Genomic DNA, 17,787 nt, shown 5'->3' with positions numbered 1-17,787 from the left:
CGGAGCTCCGGAAGACAGCTTGAACACTCGATACGAGTCGGGGCTGGAAAAACAGTTAATCGATCACAGAGGTCAGGACAGTGAGGAGAAGAATTCCGGGATGGGGTACTGCGCGATCTTCTGGGACGTTCAGAGGCGCTTAGGTGGAGGATGACCACTAATCTCTCTTATTCTCACCCGTCGGCATCGTCGCGTCTCCCGAGCACGGTCAAGCATCTCTCAGATTGGGATCGCCATCGAACGCTCGCCTATCTCGTGAAATTTCCACCTATCACGGAGGGATGGAAGGAGGAACGGGATCCGTTCACAGCAATTCGGGACCGTATCATATCGGTGGTCCACCTGACGCCACGTTTCCCGAATCGATTATTATGAGATGCGTCCCGCGACCGATCGGAAACCTCGGATTGACGCTTTGCTATGATAAGCATTCCAGCAACAGAGTCCCGCCTCGGAGGAAGATGCATCGACGTGTGATCATCGCAGTTCAGAACCAGTTTGCATGGGTACAACGTCGCGTTAGCGCTCCTGGGACCGTAATGATTATTCCACCGGAAGTGTCCCTTCTCCCCCTCTCCCCATGGATGATCGCCACCGCATTTTCGCGAGACTCTTCAATCCTCGGCATGGGCTCGGACCGATTGGTGTTCATCGAAGACGTGACATGTTCATGACTCATGACAATCAAGAGAAGGGTGTACCTCACCTGAGGTCAGGCTATCTGAATAAAGAAGGAAAAAGCGGATGACAGTACTGTTTCTCAACACGAGCAAGCTTTCATATCCAATGACTCGATGTTCGCTGGCTCTGAGGCTTGAATGCGCTCTAGAGATTTCCGAGAGGTCATCCGGTAGCCGACGGATACAGGTTGCGCCAGCCTGCCTGCAGCCACCGGAGTCAATTTCGCAGGGGTTCGAGAGGATGAATCGACAAAAATCGACCCCGGTCCATCTAGGCGTACTGTTCGGCATGCGCGACACAGTGGAACCTCCTAAGATGGACTCCGTTTTAAGGGACGGACGCCTGAAATAAGGGGCCGATTGCTCAGCCCGGTTGAGCGTATAGGATTTCTCATGCTCAGCGACCGAGCGATATGGAACTCGATCAACGGCTTTCGAACATGACGGATTATTCTTCGGCCTCGATCCATTCTCCTTCCATTTTATTCGAATCGGCCCTGACGGACCTCTCCTCGTGAATCGGGAAGTCGGAGGAGGTAGCCCCGAAAAGATCCAAATGGTTCCTCGCACACGAGAGCGTCTCGGAGGAAGTGCGGATTCACAGGCGACAGGAGAGCGACCCCCGATCCCGCGCTCCGCAACCTAGCTCAATGATTGGGGAATCGCAGGGCAGGCCATGGTCCTTTTGCCCAACTCGCCCGAGTAAGCTCATTTGCACGATGCCCAAGTCATCCCAACCAAAAAGACAGATGCGCATGAGCCCATCCCGGAAAAATCATTGGTTCTTGGAGCTGGCTCAGCTCCAGGTATGCGGAAGAAGGGCGGGGACTTCCGCACTCATCTTTTCGTCGCCGAGAAACGAATTTCGGCGGGCGGGGCGGCACGGCGCATCATTCAGTCGACCCCGCCAAGGATTCCATCCGAGGAAGTCCAATCCCAGGCGGTGCGGGTTACAGCCGAGATGCCGCTTCACGCGAGAGAAATTCCTCTTGAGAAATTTCGTTTCTCGACGCAGATTATCGAGAGCAGCGCTCACCCTCTCAGAGGTGGCACCGCCTAGGTGTGCAGTACATCGCCTCCCCGATACCCCTCGCACAGTACCAGCCGGCTCATTCGAATTTCGAATCAACTCTCGCTCACGCACTCTCTTTGCGCCAATCTACATAAAAGAGGCCATGTCGTGAACCCACTGTCTTTTCACTCGCTCCGGAGTCGGTCCTATCTCTACCACAGGAGTGCACAGTCCATGAAATCGATTTTCTAATTTCTCTGAAGACATTTCTCGGCACCCCTATCCGCTCGAGCAGCGAGTTCAAGAACATCGGGCAAGTCGAGGAATCAGACGGAGAAACGCTCGATTGAAGGATACTCAGAGTATACGCGAGGAATCAGAAACTACGCGAGAATGTGAGTACGAAAAAGCTTCCGTTTTTCGACTGATGCTTGGTGAGCATTGAAGAGCGTAAAAGTTCTCAAGATCGGTACCGAAATACGGGGTCAGTTGGTGCCGACCAACAAGTCCTGCCAACCGAGTGGGTGATCACCTCCAGCTCTGGTAGGGATCGCTCCTGGGGGTGTTCTGGCCTTTTCTCCACTCCCAGTACTCGACTCAATACCCCTGGAGTCAGAACCGGGAGTGACAACTGAGACGCTCGGCCGCAGAAATTAAAAATTCATTCAGCACCAAAGTCTCTGAAAAATGTTCTTGGCTTATTTTCCAGGATCCTCTCAGTACTGTTGATGATTTTGCTGACTTCGACCTCGCAAGCGGCGCTATGTCCGATTTACGAAGAGTCGCTCGGGTGTTACTGCATGTTGGAAGAGCAGGAGATTAACGTTCATTGCGTTGTATCTTCTTGGACGACGGTAACGCCTCAGAAGTTCGCTGAGCAGTCCAACGAAGTCAATATCACCGTAAGTTTCCGAGTCGAATATATTCCACCACGCCCCTCCCCGAAGTTCTTGATGAGCTCATGCGGTATCCTCCATCGTCTGTAGCACAGACCCGAGCCATGTTGATTGGGATTCTTTCTAATGGATCTAGCCGGGAGTGTTCCAGCCTCTGCATCCGGCGCCCTCGATTCCTCGTAGAGCAGGCGATTACGATAATCTAAATTATTCTTCTTGATTCCTCGTCTTACAGAAATTGTACCTGGTCGGTGATCTGAGGTGGAAGAAAGAGGGAAGCAAAGAAGATGTGAGTGTCTGACTCCCATATAATAAAGAGATATCGATCGCCGTCGGTACGATCCGGCTCTAAGATGCCCTCGGGTGTTCTGATTGCAGAGCTCGAAAGTATCGGGATCGCTTGCCAAAAAGCTCCTGTCGCCCCTGTGCGGACTGGAAATACACACAGTTGTTCTGTTTTCCTTCGCGTACGACGGGGAATTCCCAGAATGCCCCATCGTTGAGTGGGTGATGGTGGCGTCGGAGATCAATCACGCAGCTTTCTTCTCCGGAATAAGGTAGGTCATTCATGCTCATCAGTCGATCCTTGAGAGTACATGTCCCGATCAGGGGCTTCGCCCCCGATGGAATTCTCTGTTTTAGATTTCGGTGATGTTCAGGACATCGATTGGATTATGTTCGGCTCATTTAAGAGCAGCAGCACATTCATTTGATTTTCCGCGGCATTCGGAGTCTTGACCTCCGAGCGAAGTGCAGATCGAATATTTCAGGGTTGGACTCCCCTTTTCTTGGGTACTATAATGAAGTTTTTCCTTCCGCCCCATCAGCCCGAACGCCAAATCGGTGTCATTCGCCGCGCAGAAAGGCCTTACCGCTCTTGGAAGTCTCCATGAGTTGACCAGCCTCCGCATCCGCAATAGCGACTCCGTCGACGGTAAGACCTTTCTCATCCAGACCTCTGGCATCCATTAGCGGAACGAACCTCACCATCCTGAAAGATGGACATGAAGGCTGCGGCATAGGGTATTTTGACTGACTCTTCATTTCCACAGTTCAAGGTCTTCGGAAATTGAAGCAACTGAAGAGTCTGGAGATAGAGTACTCCGACATACTGACGACTCGGCTAAGCGCCGATATTCTCCCAGAGCAATCTTCCGAATTGGAGACGCTGAGGATCATCTCTTGCGGTATCAGGAGCGTCGTGCCCGATTTACTGAGCTACCTACCGAAGTTGAAGCTTCTAGACCTCTCCTCGAATGATATCAGATACCTCTCGCCTGCGACTCTGGGGCATCGAAGCTTGACCCTAGCGCTCAACGGTGAGACCACTAGATTTATGAACACCGCCCATCGATTATTTTCCTCTGACTGAGTTCACGATTTCGACCCGCTTGCCCTAGCACACGCTCATCGTATGTTCAATTTCCAGGAAATCCTCTAAGTTGTCTCAACATGGTCCTCTTAGTAGCACGCGTTGAAGCCAACTCGATCACAATGTTGAATGACGAGCAAACTTCTTGTATTTTTCCTTAGTGCGATTCAGCGACTCGCCGCTCCGAAGAAGGGCGGCTGACGTGGCGGGAGCCCTCGAAAAGCGCTGGGACCATAAGGCGTCGGGAAGCTCCGGAATGAGCAGAGTTCTTGGTTGAATAAATTGATTAAGTAGATAAGGCATATTCCTCGGGTCTTCTCTCGATATCCGCTCCTGGGTCAGAAGTCAGAAGTTCCGAGATGGGACGACCTCCATGTGCGACGCTTAAGAGCACTCACCATAATTCCCTGCGATGATCCCCAAAATTCCCCCCACAATCGTGGAGAACCGAACAAAGTCCACAAGATGACGGTCACGGAACGACCTTTCTCGAGTGAAGCTGATTCACGGTATGCCACGGTAAATCACGCATGCAACTCATCTACAGACCCCGGTCGCGTCAGACCGTAGGGTTTAGATCGACTCGCATCTGGCCCGCAGCGTCTTCGGTCTCGTCTGAGTTCCTCCTCCCTATATGGCGGTCCGGGTCATCTAAACGTTAAAACTCCTCAACCTGGGCTCAGCTGAGCTGTTGGATGTTTTTCGTCTTCCATTAAACCGAGACTGGTCGCTTTTTGCGGTCTCATAATTCGGACGCGGAGTTTCCTTGATAGTCCAAGAAAGCTGCCGAATTCTGAAGCCTCGTCAAGGTACAGTTGTCGCCTTCAAGATCGAAGTCTTCAGACCAGTATTTCAGGAAGCTAGAATATCCAGAACGAGTCGCGTGATGGGGGGATGTGGCTGAAACGAGCAAGTCTTCCGCGAATTATGTCAAAAAAGAGCGAAGCATTCGTGGCGAAGAATAGCTGCGGACTCGCTGAGTTTGAAATAGATGCTATACAGATAACGCCGAAGAAATCGACGGGTTCGATGACGATCGTCGAGATGGAGTCCGCAGCTATGGTTGAGCTCATCAACCCTCTCGAATCGTCTTCGCAGTCAAAGGACCCTCTACTAGCAAGCAAGTGCCCCAGCTGGGAGCCGTGGGGCAATTTCGTCGGCAAAAGAAGCCTGTGGAAGGGGGATCACGGTGGGTCACGCTCCCCAGTTGAGGTGGGCCGCGGCGAAAAATCCTCGAGAAAGCCGCTGCCAGACTCCGCGTGCAAAGGCTCCGGTTCTTCTTATCTGATTACAGAGGAGCGCAAGGCGTTTTCACGTAGTTTAGGGTCAAGTCATGCACACAGCCTCTGCATTTTCCATTCGTCGCCAGACCTTTTCTGTCCGACACACTGCTCCTCGAGTTTCTCCGAGCCGTGGAATCCGCCTCTTAGAGGAGATAGAGATCCGCAGGGCCGCACTGGGCCCTCAATTCACCCAATACGCGAGTTACCTCATTGAGTCTGCTGAATCAAGGAGTTCAACTCAGTTTCCGGGAAGATCGCGCGACTTCTTCTCGAAGGTTCCCCGGTCATAATTAGAGCCCGGACCTTCATGCAAAATGCATAAGATGCATAGAAACGCATAAATCGGCGTTTTTTGGAATAAATGCATTTATGGTTGTTCGGAACATAATTCTGCATAAATCGTTACAATCGCTCTTAGCGCTCCCATAGGGACTTCTGACTCGTGAGGGGTCCTGGAAGAGCCATGCATGAGCTTTCGCCCAAACCTTGCTCTGGTCACTATCTGCTCAAACGTGTGGCGTGTGCACCACGCGTTGGTCGGTGACTGACGACGTCCAATGTCTCGTAAACAGAAGTTCAGCTGAGAAGCGATTCGTTCACGAGCACTGTATTTGTGAAAATGCCGAAAATCAAGGAATCTCACGGATCGAAGCTCCGGTCTAAGGTGAAGCTTTCAGGAGAAGGAGTTCTGTCGACCGATGGACACGTGATCTTGTGCAAAGTGTGTGAGCGGGATGTTCCCGCCGAGCGAAAATCGCAAGTTTCGCAGCATCTCAATGGAGCGAAGCATAAGTCGCTATTGAACAAGAAGAAGCAGTCAAGTTCAACCAGTCTGATCCAGATCGCTTCTTTCCTGGAAGTTTCCAGAAAGAAGTCGCAGTTCAAGCTCGACCTCTGCGAAGCCTTTGTTACCGCCGGTATCCCATTCTGGAAATTAGAGAATTCGAAACTGACAGATTTCCTCGGGAAATATTGTTCCGAACAGATACCGTCGTCATCGACCCTCCGCAAAAAGTATCTTCAGAGCGTCTACGAGCACAAACTGAACAACATTCGGGAGTATATCGCGGAAAACCCGATTTGGCTCTCCATGGACGAAAGCACGGACGTGACCGGACGTTTTGTAGCTCACACGGTTGTGGGCACGCTCGAAATGTCAGGGACGAAAAGTTTTCTGCTCCATGCAGAAACTCTAGGGAAAACCAATAGTTCAAGAATAGTTGCTCAACACATGTTGAACTCGCTTGCGATACTCGGGCCCGATGGGATTCGACACGACAAAGTGCTTCTCCTAGTCACAGACGGTGCTGCCTATATGAAGAAGGCCGGGTCGGCACTGAAAATCATCTTTCCGCGGATGCTACACATTACGTGTGTCGCACACGCTATTCATCGGGTGGCAGAAGAGGTGCGGCTCTTGTTCCCTGATGTCGACAAGGTAGTTGCCAACGGAAAGAAAGTTTTCCGGAAATCGGCGGCGAGGGTCAGCCTATTCCGTGAAATAGCACCTGGTACGGCTTTGCCACCCCAGCCTATTCTCACTCGATGGGGAACCTGGATAGAAGCAGCCATCTACTATTCTGCGAACTTTGTTGCGTTCTCGTCGGTAGTAGCAGCTCTAGATGAAAACGACGCCTCCAGTATCCGTGTTGTCAAGGATCTGCTGGAGAGCGCGAATCTCAAGGAGAACCTAGCTTTCATTGAAGCTCACTTTGGTATTCTGCCCAGATGCATCGAGATGCTTGTGAAAAAGGAAGCGCTAGTTGTGGATAGCACTGACATCTTCAAGAAAACTCTTCTAGATCTCCGCAGAACCCCCGGAGCCGTCGGCGAAAAGATCCGCAGGAAGTGCGACCTTGTTCTAAGCAACAATCCCGACTTGCATCGCCTGGACAAGGTGACAGATATACTCCGCGGAAACCCGTCCGAGGGAGCATCGACGAATACTCGCCGTCGGGCTTGCGTCGCTAAAATTCGCTCCTATAACGTCAGTCGACGTGGAGAGGACTTTCTCGATCTTGAAACATACCTTAGGCGATCGGATTCAGACTCTCACATTCGACCATTTGAAGCAACACCTCATTGTGTACTGTAACCCGTGAAAATTGAGACTTGTACGCGAAATCCCAAATGCATAAAATTGACTTTGTAACCGCATATATCGGCCATTTTCAATGCATAATTGCATGCATAATTCCACTCTTTTTAGTGCATGAAGGTCCGGGCTCTAGTCATAATATCCCTATGCAGGGTGCAGTGATTGAGTTCAATCGCTCTCAGCTCCTAGGTCCCTAGGCTGCTTCGATGAGAGGCTGTCCTGAATGGGATCGGTCTTCACAACCTAGATCCTAGATGATCGTAAAGCTCACCCGATTTGACTTGGGCTTGATTATTATCATTCGCAGAATCTTGGCTCGGTCGGAGGCTCGCTTTCTTTGGACTTCCCGGGACCTCGTTGAGCGACTTGGGACTGGCAGAGGGAACACACGAGATGGTTGTTGACATATAAAAAGGTTTTTCCTTTATTTTGAGAAAAGGTGTTGCCTATTTCAGTCGTGGAGTGAGAAAAAATTAGATAAATCTATGTAATTCTCGTCCATCTCTAACTTTGTAGTTTGGGTTGTTTCCGTTTCCTCCCTCTGACTGTGTCCGTCATCCGCTCGGATCGTCTCGGCCTCGCCCCGTGTCCCTCACTGCAATCGCCATCGACATCGAATACCCTTGCATCTTCGAGATCGATACGCTTGTTTCATGCCGAGCCGTCGTGATTGAGTCTCGGAAAACCTTTTCGAGAGGAAAGTCATGTCAAACTACTATATTTTTGCTTCAATCAAAAAACTTTCTCTCTCCTCCAGTCAATATGTTCATGCTTCCTCCAAGGACCACGGTGTGAACAGCATCTCTCTCGAAGAAACTCAATTCGATTTTCTGTCGAAAACCGAACACTGGCGGGCTTGGCATACAAGACCGAGAAAACTTTCAACTTCGTCTCCATTCAATCCTTTATCCTCCATGCGTTTATTTCCAGGTGTGGTCAAGCCCCCGTGTCGCTGACCTCCTTTTGTTTTTGTTTCCAACCGCTTTCCAACGACCTCGAAACTCGACAAAAAAAACGCATCCTCTTCTTACTCGTACACGTGTAGAGTATGTAAAAGAGTAGTTATGCCTGTATCAGGAATATTAGGAGCGCAACAAACTTCGAAAGACCTTGTAACAGCTTCATAAATATGTCTGTAGGTATATCCCGATTTGAGTGCCGTTCCACATCGTCATGCCATCGTCTTCGCCGGCTTCAACTAGTCCTTCCTCATTGTTTTTTCACTCCCGTGAAGTCATCTCCGCCATCATCACCTGGCACATACTCGGTAATGTTTCAGGTCTCCAAAAAGGCTCCCTGCCCGGCATCCAAGTTCGAGAGTTGACAAATTGATTTCGCTTTTCCAAAATTCATTCTCATTCCTCCCCTAAATACTCCCGGCTCCCCACTCGAAGGCGGCACTAAAGTTCCGAGTTCGATTCACCGATACCACAATCCTTTCCTCCTTTGTTTACCATTGTCCTATGAGGTCGAAAAATTCTCCTATGTATAACCCTATCAATGATTTCTACGTTGGCCCGGATCGATACCACCCTGGCCAAAGAGCGATTGTTTTCCTCTTCACGATGTAACAACGTAGTGTTCGGTTAGTTCAATCGATCGAATGGCTCCACGGGCCCTCCCCTGCGCGAGTGTCTCGCATATGTCCCTGAAATCCCATAATTTCGGACTCTTCCCATCGTTATTACGCTGTCGTACTAAAGTTCCAGTTTCTTCAGGGGTCCTACCCGGTGTCGGAACCATCGCAGCGGTCCCACGGATGGTCGGCGGTGGTGCATTTCTGAGTTCTGTACGAACGAACCATGCTGGTCAGGAATTCGAGTTTCTCAATTTAGGCTGAACCGAGGCGGAACGAAATGAGAAAGAAACCCGCAAGCCTTCCGTATTCCCTCCCTGACAGTGGCTCTTCCGGAGAATCAGGATTCCTCGGTCGTCGGAGCCCTCCAAGTGTCGCCTACGTTAGTCATTCCTCGCTCTACACACCGCGAGAAGAAGACTCTAGGAAATACAGGATTGTCATGTACATGTAAATCAATGGAACAAGAAAAAAACCAACGAGTGTACAACCAAAGTCTGCTTCATTTGTTTCGAGAGAGTCATAACTCCAGCTCAAGCGAACCCAACGTGGAAGACGACTCAGCAACTCATCCCTACGCTCGAGTAGAAGGATTAGTATTTGTAGGTATTATTCAGCTAAACTGAACAGATAGCTTTCACATCGGGACCGAATCCAGGATATTTCGCATCTCAAGGATTTCGTACACCAATCGCGGACAGATAACAGAGCGGAAGTGGAAGATTAGATGAATTATAAAAAAAGCATTGTTACAAAATTCTTCATGGAGGAACAACTTCTGAAGATACCCCGGGAATCATCGACATGTCTTTGTCGCTGGCTTAAGGTCCGATGGTATTCGACCTTTCTCTACAATTATTCGGCTAAGAATCCTGGCACATATGTATCGTTGCGTAACTATGTCAGGACTCCCCGCGTCATTCCAGTCGACCGACCGCAGACTCTGATGATTAATAAAAAAGCTGGGCACTAATAGGTATTCGGGACTCCTGGTGAACATCCGAGCCACACCTACAAGAAATGTAATGAGGGAAGAGGGAAACTGAAATCATTGGGGAGTCTTTATAAAACCATTCTGCGTTTTAAGGAGCGCGGGGCGAGTCTCAGAACTCTGACCGACCTTGTGAGTTCTTCCGATTCAACGGATTTAGTTCGTACGTTCGTTAGTCTCCCTTCGAGGGATGATTTGTTGTTGTTGCTGATTTGTGAACTGCTGATATGCTACCGTTTCCTTTCGAATCTATGTATGTCATCTCTAAGAGGAAATGTGTTTGTGTGTTCTCTTCTTGTAAATATTGCCACCGATCCAGACTTCGTTTCGCGTTCGAGACAGCTTCGTGTGAACAAATCGACACCTCTCACGTCCGCAGGGTTTCAGCGCACTGTGAAGCGATGCCTGCTACGTCCTTGAAACAGGCCTCCTGGAAAGTAGAGTGGGAGAGATTGTCAGCTGAGGATAGAAGTCAAACTCGGGTTCGAGCGATGGATGGCACCGATGGGATGGCTGAAGAACTTCCAAAGTCATTCGCCCAAACTTCGAACCATGCTCCCCGGAACAAATAGAACAATTCATTTGTACCACTCCCGCTCGTATGATCTCCGAAGTTCAGTCTGAAAACTCCTCTTCAGAACTCTTCTATCTCTTTTAGAACTCTGCAGGACGATAGGAAGGGGGGCAAGAGAGGCGTGGAAGTAGCATCTCCGAAGATCGTTCGGGGGCCCCCTGAATGCTCGAGATCATTCTCTCCTGATCATAGACGAAAGAGTATGTCCATGACTTACCTTTATAGCGCTGCCATTAGAAAGTGATTGTTGATTTTTCAGTGGCTTGCGTGAATACGTCCTCCGATGCATGTCGTCCACCTGAGTCAGGTACCACGTGCCTGCGGAGAGCCCTTCCAACGAGCCGACCGGGGTGTGCGGAGCTGGGGGAATTCGGAGCCAATCAGAGCATGCCGATAACTTTTATCTTTCGGAGCGTCTCCAACCTCAGAGAGGACCCGAGGAATAATGCACGCGGACAGACAGCATGGGTGAAAATCATAGGAGTTTCATTGACCGTCACTTTTCAAGGAAAGCTGATGTGATTTATCAATCTCTCAGCGGACGATGATAGAGCAAAACCGGCTGATCGAAGACAAGATATATCGCAGGGAGGGCGAAACACTCACCGAGGTGATGGGTCTCTTGGCGGTGCTTCATGATGGTGCCGAAATCGAGGGGCGATACTTTGATGCGTTGGGCCAACCGATCCTTTAGATCGGCCAAGGATTCGTGCAACATTTGCAGGGGAGAACCCTTCGACACGTCGTCGGTCACTCGCAGCGAGAAAAAGGTGGCGGCAGATCCCGAACCGTACGAGAACATACCGAGCCTCCTTCCCGCTATTGACTCGATGGCAGTGTTGCCCAGGTACGACGCTAAACAAGAATATAGCGCCGAGGTGTACGTGTTGCCCACCTGGTTCGAAATCAGGAGTGATGGCTTTGTCTTCTTGACGAAGATATCGTTTGACAGAGCAATGAATGCTTTCTCGACGTCCCTATCGAAAATAGTGTCTTCCAATTTGACGTCCTTGAATCCGATCACGCTTTGATACTCCTGACAATTCGGGTGTTGTAAGAAGTCGTTGAGCACAAGTCGCGCCAGTGACTTCTGAACTAATTTTCCGTAAGGCGAATGGAATATGAGGGCATCGAAATCCTTGAGTCTGATCTGGGCCCCTGCGAAGATTGAGAAAATTAATGAAAAACCTGCTTGGAGACCTCTCCGGACAGATGAAGAGGAATCTGTTCACGTTGGATCGTGTTCCATTTCCAAGAACAGCGAGCATTGCTGCTCGGCGGTGCTCGACCCTCTGCCTGTACAGGACCTGCGCAGCAGAGCGAAATCTGCGGTCGCAGCCTCGACGACGACGCATTCCGATGGAGTATTAGGCTCTCGCGTACCATTGACAGGATTAAAGAATTTCCCCGGCGGAATTTGCGCTTTGGTCAGCGACGAGTTACGAATCGAAAGAAGGACAGGGGGAGCGAGGGCAGGGCACCGCTGGACGTACTGCGGGGAGTATATTATTCGACGTCAGAGGAAGAAGAGCGACCTCATAGACAGGGGCGGAGAGAGGGTTTTTTCTGGTCACTCACAAAAATCAGGCATTGGGGCTACACAAGAGAGGGAGCGATACAGGGAAAACAATGCAGTGGCCAGGGAACGACGTTTTCTTCTCCGCGTTTTCCGCAGCAAACACAATGACACAGCAGGCGAATCAGAATTCCTCGCAGAGGCTCTAGCGGGCCGTCTGAGCGGTCCCGGATGTGCTCTGAGGGCGCTCCTCACACGAGGGCCCACGATCGAGCGCATCGGCAACCTAGCCCACGATGTATGAGTTCTACGACTGATATATACATGTGAGTTTACCTTTGTGAAGCTTGGCGAACTTCTGACAGTAACCCTGGTAGCACTTATCTAGCGCCCGTGAATAGCACTCGACGGACAATTTGCCGTCAACTGTTGGATACTCGGAGAGCATATCCGGCTTGTAGAAATCGTACACATGAGCCATGTGCGAGGCTCGAACTCCACGTTCCAACACGAGAGGGGCCTGGAACGCAAGGCGGCTTGTTTATCGATCGATGACCAAGTTCAGACATACTGTAGCTCATCGTCTCCTCCCCCACCAATCGGCGGATCGCGAAATCGTAGAATTCGGATTGAAATACGTATGTGAATGATCATATCAATGAGTCCTACCTTGGGTTTTACGAGCATCGCTATGGCTCCAGCGCCGCCGGTGGGTCGAGCGGGTCCCGTTGCATATATCGCGATGTCCGCGGCTACAGCGAGCGCCCAGCGACCGTCCCACTCGGAGGATTCCACCCACGCAATTGAGTTCAGAAGAGCCTGCGTGCCACCATAGCATGCATTCGTTGTATCAATACCTGCGATAGAAGCAGCGAATTAGACAAAGGTTTGGTCTGTGCGATCGACTCTCCTCCCCTCGACCCGTCATCTATCGAAGCCTCCAGGAATGTCAGGAGCAATATGAACCCGCGAAGGACTCGTAGAGAGACTCCGCGCCTCGTAGCTCGTAGTACATCGAGATTTCCATAGGAGCGATGAGCTGAGCTTTCCTCCGTTCGAGTAACCCTGACTGGCTCAAGCTCAAGGTCTTCGCGCCGAGCGAGGGACCATGCCTTCTGCTTGTATGGCGTAGAGCATACAGTCTATGCCACGTTTTCGAGCAAAAGTCAATCGAGATTTTTTCACTCTCCGTGTCTGTCGCGGTCAGAGCAGATGCGATGACTGGTGAGATTCAACGAGCAGCCTTCGAGGGAACAACTTGATCCAAAGGAAAGCGTCGGTGAACGAGGGGAATCGGGAGGACGGCGGCGCTGCCGCCGACGAACGGGACGATGAAGCCGAGGACAATGCGACCGCCGATGAATAAAGAATCTAGGCGGCAGCGAGCGATTGCCAATCGTTCCCAGCAGGACCCAGTGTCCTCCACTGTTGTGCTCGTAGCTGTCGCTGCTCTTGTCACTATCAATGTTATTGTTGATGTTTGCAACAGCCGAAGGCACGCTCAGCGGGCATCATTCTCGTGACTCGAAGCAAGACTGAAAAAATAAAAATCAGAAGACCCGAGCGCAGCCGCTAGGAACGAGCCAGAAGAATGAGGCGGCACAGGATCAGGGCTCAAAGGGATGCCTGATGACGCGGCAGCTAGTAACATCTCCATCTACGACGGCTGTGACCGCGGAAACATAGTGTCGTCTTAGTACTCCTCGCACAGCTTCTGAGCACGCAATCTTCCGGCGACCCACTTACGGACGCCGAACAGGCCTGCCTCGAGAATTTTCCATCGTAGGCAAGGGAGCCGTCTGGGCAAGCACCGAGGAGAGGGAGGACCGTCGAGAAAAATGAATATACACGACGGAGGAGTCCGCCATAACCTAAGGGAGACTCATACGAGCAGCGTTCGCAGTACACTCTCGTCAACTTCTCGTCGTTGACATTGTCCTTCTGCTCCGACCGTGTGCTGCGGCACGAGTCCGTCTCGGATTCTGACCCCGCGCACGCGGATTACTGGGCGGTCCGAGCTCCGTTTCTGCATGGTTTTCTCCCCTTCTCCCTCGCTTGTCAATAAATCTTCCATTTCACCTCGCCGGCGGAGTGATTCTTCCCCGCGTCAAGGAAAAGCCCTTGAGAGGAACAGCAACAAAGACGAGAACTCTATCAGGGGTAGTTGCGGTCGCGGTGGCCGCATCACTACCTTGGATAGTAAAAGCTTTACAACTTCATCTCTGCCCTCATGGCGGGCCGTGTGTCACGCGAGATTGAGCCCAATTCAGGAAATGAAATTCCTAACTGGAGCCGACGCGAAGCTTGCGGCTAGCGGAAATCTCCGGTCGCGTGCAGTGCTGGAGAGACTCTACCTCATCGATGTCGCGCAGGGGAACTCACGGAAAAGGGATCCGCGAAGGGCATGTCCTCAAGGAGTCTCAGGTCAAGTGTGTGAAGAAAAAGAGATCGGGATATTTGTCGCAATTCGAACTCGATCTCCTTCTCTCGCTACCCAGGCGCGGTCCTAAAAGGGAGCCAGCGGAAACCAGTGAGGGATTCGCGCTGATGAGAAGAGTTTTTGTGGACTCCGAGTGATCTCGTCGGCCGACTCGAGAGGAATATTCCCTGACGGGACTCGGCGACGCTTGGCCCCGACATCGCTAACTAAGATCTCTAACAGTTGATCTCCAGCAGGTCCAGCCGACATAATCAAGCCCGCTGGCGAGGCCAGGTGAATGATCGCTTCGAATCGGAAAGGTCTTCAGAGGATTCCGATCAATTGACAGGCTGACCTGACGAGGGCGTTCGAGCCACCCTAATCTCTAACGAGTCCAGAGGTGATCGAGAGAGACCCGAGACTGCGGCTTCGGAGACACACGGTATATCGAATCCCGTCCCACCGTGTATTCCCGCCTCGACATTCTTATGAAATCGGCCCCAGAGTTTGAATATATGCTCCTTTCAGTCTCACCGTCCAAGAACACAAACTCTAGACATCCAAAGCTCATCCGACGGGGAAACTATTCTCGAATTGAACTCACCCTCAACATCAGTGTTGTCACCAAAGAGCTGCATGAGCACAGTTTTTACTGATTTCGATTTGTCAACGAGGGTCTCCGTACCGACCTCGAGACGGCCGATTTGCGAGGTTTTAACTCCGGTTCTCTCCAACAGCCGAGAAACAACGGTCAGGGCCAGTGAGTGGATGTCTTCCCTGTCATTGCAGAAGCCCATCTTGTTCTGTCCCAAGCCGACGGTGTACTTGCCCTGGAACAAAAAAAATTATCGGACCGGATCGTTGGGTATCACGAATCGGATATGACTCGGATGAATCGGATATGATTGCAAGCAGAGCGACCGCAAAGAGATGGATTAGCCAATAAATCCATCGACCGCGATACGTCTGGCCCTCGAAGCTTACTGGATGGACGAGTCTAATCGCTTCCATCTTTATCACCTGTCCTCCCTCCCGCTCTACAACTCTTCGTTCCCTCGGACGGACGAGTCGTCCCGCCGAGTGTAGTTTGTGTCGCAGAGTGCTCGCCGTCTGGAAGCCTTCCGGAAAATTATCGCGGCAAATTGCACTCGCTGCCGGCTGTAGGAAGATCACTAGATGATAACAGATTCTCACGGTGGGGAGCTGCCCTACTAGGGTAACCCACCCGGGTGGGCAACCCATAGCTCTCGCGTCGACCGTGCTCCCCTATTTTTCCCCCTTCAGAACGACGAGCCGGTGGTGGATACGGGAGGGTTGGGTGCGCCATCGCTAAAATTAGACTCTCAGCGCTGTCCCAACCGCTACACTACGAGATAGTGAACAACGTACACGAACCGATACACATACAGGAAGAGTTTGAGGGTGGTTGCGCGGCGAAAAAGAAACGCCTGTCTCTGCATCCACCCTCTATCAGATCCTCAGCCTCTGCTCGCTCAGCCCCCCATCTCCCCTCCTGCCCTCCTGCCCTCCTGCCCAGGTTCAAGTGGGAGTCCGGATGACGCGGGAGTTTGGGGATGTGAGATCGACGGATGCCGCTGCTGCAGATCCTCCTCCCAATCCCGCCTGTCGAGAGAGTGCGGCCAACAGAATCTGGCAGGATCTCCATGCAGGCTTGAATAAACAAATAGCAGGAGCATTGCATTCCCTCGAGATCATTAAAGCTCGCCACACAAAAGCAATTAGGTTCACTCTTTACATTTCCTCCCGGTTCGCTTCCGAGCGGGCTCGCAGACAATTCGACTCTGTGCTCTCTCTGCGAGAAGCTACTCTTCTGGATTTGCATAGGAATAGCATGAAATCTCTCGCGACTCGAGTCTCTGCTCCACAGATTCCGCTCCCATGTATCACAATATGATTTCATTAGCAGTAGCGGTCTGGCGGCTCTGGAGTAGCCTGTCGTCAGTGACGTGAGCCTGTCCCCTGTTGCGCTCGCTTCGGCGGACGAAACCGCACACAAACATGTCCCTTCTGCGCCGAGCCTTGCCGGAGACCAGAGTTTCCTTCGGGGATTTCCTGATCCCGATCCCAAAAAAAAGGAAGATTGATCGGAGATGGGGTGATGGAGGAAGACAATGAGAACCATCGCGCCATCGAAGATTACGCAAACGCATGAGTGAGTGAGAGCCAGCCAGCCAGCAGGAAGCCGACGAGTCGCGGGCTCTAAGCAACGACGTACTCTCAATGACCTTGTATCTGTGGCTGCTCAGCAACAGCCATGTAGTCTATAGGTCCTTCGTCTGCGTGCGAGGATGCCGGCCGTTGACAGCGGACCCCACTAGCCGGATGGCCAACAGTGGGCTGAATGGGGAGCTGGCTGGGCTGTCTGCAGTTATCCTGAGTATCCAGCTTCGGTATCCAGTGACGCCGATTGTTCTGTTGTTCTGTCGCCTACTGTCCGCATCCAGGCCGCAGCCGTCGTCGTCGTCGTCGGCGGTAGGAAGGTAGGCCAAACGCCCGAGGCGGGTTGGCCAACGGGTGCTCCGCGTTGATACGGCCCGTACAATGAGGAGCGGAGAAGTCGGACAGGAACCGCCGGGCGGTGTTCGACGACTACGGAGAGAGGAACGGATGAACAACCGTCGGACGTCTTCAGGCTTCCATGACTGTTGATCCATAACGTCGCGAGGTAAGAGTAGAACGACAGCAAAAGGGAAGGAAGATCGAACAGTCCGACACTCCACTCTCCGACGAAAGCCCCCTTCGCCAGGTCCCACCTGAGTAATTTCAATAGGGAGATATCAAGCGAGGTACTTCTGACCCTAGTCCTACTTTCGGGGGTGCGTCGGTTCCCTCAGCCCTTCCGGCTGTTTCTTAGTTGGCCTCAGAGCGGCCATCAGGAAGCAGTTTACGCCGTATCTGAAGCGCACGTGTCGCTCATGCGCTGACCGCGTAGTAATTATAATATGTTTATTGCATGCTATTGCACAGTAGAACTTTAAATCAGTCCATATTCATAAGCCCTGGTCCCATTTCGCAAACGAGGGCGTGATATCTTGGGCAACCTTCACCGCAATGTATGCATCTACACGAGTCATCCGGATCATGAAAGTTGTCTTTGCTGCTTTTGTTACATAGGAGGTGGTGATACCCATGGACGAGATAACGAGTGTACACGTGTCTTTTGGGATATCTCGAAGTGCTCCATTTGTCTCTCCTTTCGAGAATCGGATCCCCTTCCAATATTGATTTAGCGTCGTTATGTCTCTGCGACCATTCGTCGTTGTGGCTTTGTAACTCTGGGGTCATCTCGGCTTTTCAGATACAGTCTCATGGTTTCACAAAACGGCGATTCTAGTCCGGCTAGTATATA

The 17,787-nt window shown here is 51.4% G+C and overlaps 2 protein-coding genes across 2 annotated transcripts in view; one reads left to right on the top strand and one right to left on the bottom strand.

Annotated features, from left to right (window-relative positions):
* Positions 1-5,862: 5,862 nt before the first annotated feature.
* LOC100899436 (uncharacterized) lies at positions 5,863-7,345 on the top strand. Its single transcript, XM_018640931.1, has 2 exons — positions 5,863-7,140; positions 7,292-7,345. Exons 1-2 carry the CDS (start codon positions 5,863-5,865, stop codon positions 7,343-7,345), a joined length of 1,332 nt encoding a protein of 443 aa, XP_018496447.1.
* Positions 7,346-9,298: 1,953 nt separating this feature from the next.
* Positions 9,299-17,787, bottom strand: part of Hmgs (hydroxymethylglutaryl-CoA synthase) — a 28,631-nt gene continuing 20,142 nt past the window's right edge. Inside the window, exons 3-8 of the mRNA XM_003747181.2 lie at positions 15,022-15,247; positions 12,668-12,855; positions 12,335-12,518; positions 11,089-11,640; positions 10,700-10,842; positions 9,299-10,338 (exon numbers count right to left, since the gene is read on the bottom strand). Coding sequence (XP_003747229.1) covers positions 10,276-10,338; positions 10,700-10,842; positions 11,089-11,640; positions 12,335-12,518; positions 12,668-12,855; positions 15,022-15,247 — 1,356 coding nt within the window. The 3' untranslated portion in view covers positions 9,299-10,275. The remainder of the gene's footprint in view (positions 10,339-10,699; positions 10,843-11,088; positions 11,641-12,334; positions 12,519-12,667; positions 12,856-15,021; positions 15,248-17,787) is intronic.

Source organism: Galendromus occidentalis, unplaced genomic scaffold (assembly GCF_000255335.2).
Source record: "Galendromus occidentalis unplaced genomic scaffold, Mocc_1.1 scf7180000077512, whole genome shotgun sequence".
NCBI lineage: Eukaryota > Metazoa > Arthropoda > Arachnida > Mesostigmata > Phytoseiidae > Galendromus > Galendromus occidentalis.
This window is presented reverse-complemented; position numbering and strand designations above follow the sequence as displayed.

Coding starts and splice junctions, on each gene's coding strand:
- LOC100899436 (XM_018640931.1), top strand. CDS start 5,863: ATGCCGAAAATCAAGGAATCTCACGGATCGAAGCTCCGGTCTAAGGTG. Junction 7,141..7,291: donor ACTTGCATCGCCTGGACAAG/GTGACAGATATA, acceptor GATCGGATTCAG/ACTCTCACATTCGACCATTT.